Source organism: Marmota marmota, unplaced genomic scaffold (genome assembly GCF_001458135.2).
Source record: "Marmota marmota marmota unplaced genomic scaffold, marMar, whole genome shotgun sequence".
Classification (NCBI taxonomy): Eukaryota; Metazoa; Chordata; class Mammalia; order Rodentia; family Sciuridae; genus Marmota; species Marmota marmota.
Genome location: NW_025999985.1, coordinates 391732 through 396113, shown reverse-complemented (window position 1 = coordinate 396113; position 4382 = coordinate 391732). Strand labels below are relative to the sequence as shown.

Genomic DNA, 4382 nt, shown 5'->3' with positions numbered 1-4382 from the left:
TTCCTTCTGATGTGGACTTGATTGGCTGCTCTAGATTCCAAACCACATTGTTTTTAACTGGGGCCTCCAAACTACTATAGTGTACAGTAGTGTGCATGGGTTCTGAAATGCATTGGGGATCTTGGACTGCATTACCCTGCACAAGGCAGGATGCCTGCATGACACTGCTTCTCTGTGTGGTGCACTGGGTTCCAACCTGCAGGACCACCACCATCTACCTACTGTTGTCTGGGCCTCTCTTTCATTTTCATCCTCTGATCACACTAATGATACAATTTTGGAAAAACATATCTATTAATTCCACATCTATCCCAGATAACTTCTGGATCTGGTTTCACTCTTCAACAAAAGCTCTCGACATGATAGGAACATTTGAGATAAATACATGGATAATTGTTATACTCCTTTATAGACCACTCATGTCTCCACTGTATTTTCTTCTGGCAAATGTTTTCAGGAGTAAACTGCTTGTTCAGTCATTGTGATTAAACCAACTTTCAAGGACTGGGACTCATTTATTTGATCTGTCTCCAGCTATATGAATTCCAGTGACAATCTACAGGTTGCTGTGCAACAGCATGAACACAATCAGCTTTGCTTCCTTCCACAATGAATATGTAGCTCCCACATTCAGGCAGCTGAGTACACCAATGTCCTTAGGAGTTTACAATAGAAAGGCAAGTGACTACTTCATAGTTTCTGGATTGGTGTTTTGAGCATGAAGAATGACTAAACAATTGCACATTGTCTCAACACATACTATTCACATACTTATTTCAGAATTAAGAATTTTATATTCCTTAGGAGCAGAGCCTGGATAGAATGGAGTTATGGTTCATGAGAAGAAAGGGGCTGACAGAGGGAAAACACATGGAGATCAGGGCATTGGTGTTCGCCAACCACCAACTGGGATTAAAATGAAGGGTAACACAAACATTTAATAAGGAAGAGAGTGTGTGGAAACTCACAAAGGAGCCGACCAAGACAAGTATTCTCTGGGTGGCTCTAGACTCAGGGCAGGATCTGGGGGAACCTTTGATGCTGTGAATGTGCTGAACCCTCTGCTTGTGCCTGTACAGAAGGAGAACCATGGAGCCACTGGACCAGATCATGAGCAAGGAAAAGACAACCTCAGGAAATACAAATAAGGCTGCATATAATGAGTTTGTTATGTTGTTAGGACCAATGTAAAGACAGTACCTCAAATATCTTTTCTCTGTCAAGTTTTTGCTATTCCATTTGTCAAGAACATAGAGAGGAAAAATGGAATTCACCACCATGTACAGGATCCAGGAGAGGGAAATGGAGAAGCCAATGTACTTGGGAGCTCTTTCTTTGTGATCCTTCCAACAGGAGTTCATGGGGCTGATGGTGACGTTCTGGAAGATGCTCAAGAGGCAGGTGATGACAATGGACACACTCCTGCCCACTCGCTGCATGTACAAAATAAGTTGGCATACAAAATCACTGAAGAAGTACCTCAACCCAAAAGCTGCAATTGTCTGGGGAATTCCTCTGCCAAGAATGACCAAAGAGTTGGCTATGACCAGGTGCCTGATAATCAAATCAGTGGTCCTTAATATACAGTCATTGTAGAAAAGGACTAAATGATAATAAAGCAGAGAGAAATTTCCCAGAATTCCAACTGCAGACTGTGATAAGAGCATCAGTCCCATGGCCACGTCTCTGGAGTCCATTCCCTCTCCAAGCACATATTCCTTTAAGTGATTGCAACCGTTCTTCCTGTGAACAAAATGACTCAATAAAAATTTTGTAGTGAGGCCCAGTGGTTTATACCTGTAGTCACCAGCTCCTTAGGAGGCTGGGGCAGAAGTGTGGTTTGAACTAGGCATTAAAACTCAGCCTGGGAAATATTGCAGTACCTGTCTGTGGGTGTGTATTTTCACCAAGTACAACATTCATTGTTAAAATATCAAGATGTACATATGAATGGGGGAGTTCCCAGATTATCTTCTTAGAGAAGTCAACTTTAAAAATCAGGTGATGATAACCTGGAGGAAGGAATGGAAAATGAGAGCATTGGAGAGAAAGCATAACTCAACATGTGCAGCATAAACTGATATTTGATAGTTATTTTGTAAAAAGACAACTATTTTGATCCCCTCAGTGGAAATGAGTCCTTGCTTTTTCATTATCTTTTATTCTTTTGTTTTCCTCCTATTTTATGCGTTTTGCTGTGCTCACTGGTTCACATATATATATACATACACATATTTGTTTATTTTCCCTCACCGTAGCATTTTTAAATGTCTATCATCTTTAAAATTTTTCCTTGCCTTGTCTATTGAGGGTTGGGGTTTTGATGAGTAATCTGGGTTTGTTTTCTCTGTTTTCATTTGTCTGTTTCTATAGTTTATTTTCTCTCTTTTCTTCTGTGACAGCCAAATTCTACTATTTTCTCTTGCATTCTCCCTTTGTTACTTTTAACTTTCCATTCTTCTTTTTTTTAAATATTTTTAGTTGTAGACGGACCTTCATTTTACTTATTTGTATGTGGTACTGAGATTTGAACCCAGTGCCCCACACGTGCTAAGCAAGTGCTCTTCCTGACTAAAACTTCAGCCCTTTTCCTCCTCCCTTAAACCATCACATGCTATATCTCTTCTGCATTCTCTCTGTTCAATCTTTCAAATTATGAACTCTTTTCTACCTTCTTATCAAATGTCCTTTTCTCTTAGTTAACTCTGTTCTTACCATCTTTTAGCACTAATTGTTTATATAACTCCTGACCCCACCATTAATGCTGTTGCAATTAATACTGCTGTGGGTCCCATTCTTGACACCTCTTGTTGCTTTAATGGCAGATACAGTTCATGGTCACTTATTGTTTTTTTTTTTGTTGTTGTTGTTGTTTATTTGTTTGTTTTTTCCTGCTGGAAATTGCTGACCCTATCATTTCTGGTTTTTGTTGCAATTAACAATGTAAATGGCATAGTAGGAACCAAGTATTCAGTTTAATGCTGTATAATATTTACATAGGTTGTTGTTTATTGTTCGTTTGTCCCTTTTCTGTAAAGTGCTGGAGTCTATAATGACACTATGAGTTCACAGGGTAGAAACTCTGCTGCTGAAATAAATTCAGTCAATGACATACAAATTAATTACACTCAATCTTCAGCTATACCTTAATATAAAGAATAAAAGAGACAGCTTAACTAATGACCAGGCCCCAAGTAGAAACATCTAGGGGTGTGCCCCCAGGTCCCACCTATCAACATCCAATGCTGTAGTTGAAACATAGAGAAGTAACCCAAAGACAGCACACCCATGAGAAGTTCTCAATACAGATCTCTCTAGGACACTTTTTTTTTAAATAGACCATATTCTATGTCACTATGTAAGTCTTACAAATACAAAAAGAAAAATGCTATTATCTTGTGAATCCAATCAGATCAGAATGCAATGAAACTACCAGTCAACAGCATGATATATAGAAATCATAAAAATACACAGAAATTGAAAAATACATTTTTAAGTGAGGGATAAATAATAGAAGAAATAATAGAAGAAATAAAAAGTTTTTAGAAATAAATGAGAACAGAGATAAAACATACTAAAATTCCTGGGACAGTATAAAGGCAGTTCTAAGAGGAAAATTCATAGCATTGAATGCCTTCACTAAAAAATATCAGAAATATCCCCAATAAATAATCTAATGCTAAAAATGAATACCCTTAATTCACCAAAGTAGGAGGTTACAAGATCAATGTTCAGAAATCAATAGCTTTACCATATTCTAACAGTTACGCTGCTGGGAAAGAAATCAGGAAAACAATCCCATTCACCGTAACCTCAAGAAAAAATATATAATTGGGAATAAATCTAACAAAGGAGGTGAATTATTTCTATAATTAAAAGTACAGAACCCTGAAGAAAGAAATTAAAAAGAACCTTAAAAAATGGAAAGACCTCCCATATTCTTGGATAAGCAGAATTAATTTTATCAAAATATCTGTATTTTTAAAAACATTATACAGATTCCTTGAAATAATCATCAAAATACCAAATAACTTTCTCCATGGAACTATGAAAACAGTCCTAAAATTCACTTGAAATAATAAAAGTCCCAGAACAGCCAAAGCAATCAGGAGCAAGAGTAGTCCTAGAGAAATCATAATACTGTACCTCAAATTATACCATAGAGTTATAGGAGAAAAAGAGCAGATATTGGCATCAAAAAGATATGAAGTCCAATGAAATAGAAGACAGAGAGTTACAGCCATCTGACACTTGATAAGATTGGCAAAAATATATGTTGGGAAAAAAGAGCCTTTTTAACACATGGAACTGGGAAAAATGGATAACCATGTGCAGAAGAATAAAATTAGATCCTTATCTCCTAACCTGATCAAAAGTCAAAT

The 4382-nt window shown here is 37.1% G+C and overlaps 1 protein-coding gene across 1 annotated transcript; it reads right to left on the bottom strand.

Annotated features, from left to right (window-relative positions):
• Positions 1-800: 800 nt before the first annotated feature.
• Positions 801-1697, bottom strand: LOC107160735 (vomeronasal type-1 receptor 4-like). Its single transcript, XM_015507369.1, has one exon. It carries the CDS (start codon positions 1695-1697, stop codon positions 801-803), a length of 897 nt encoding a protein of 298 aa, XP_015362855.1.
• Between the last annotated feature and the right edge of the window lie 2685 nt (positions 1698-4382).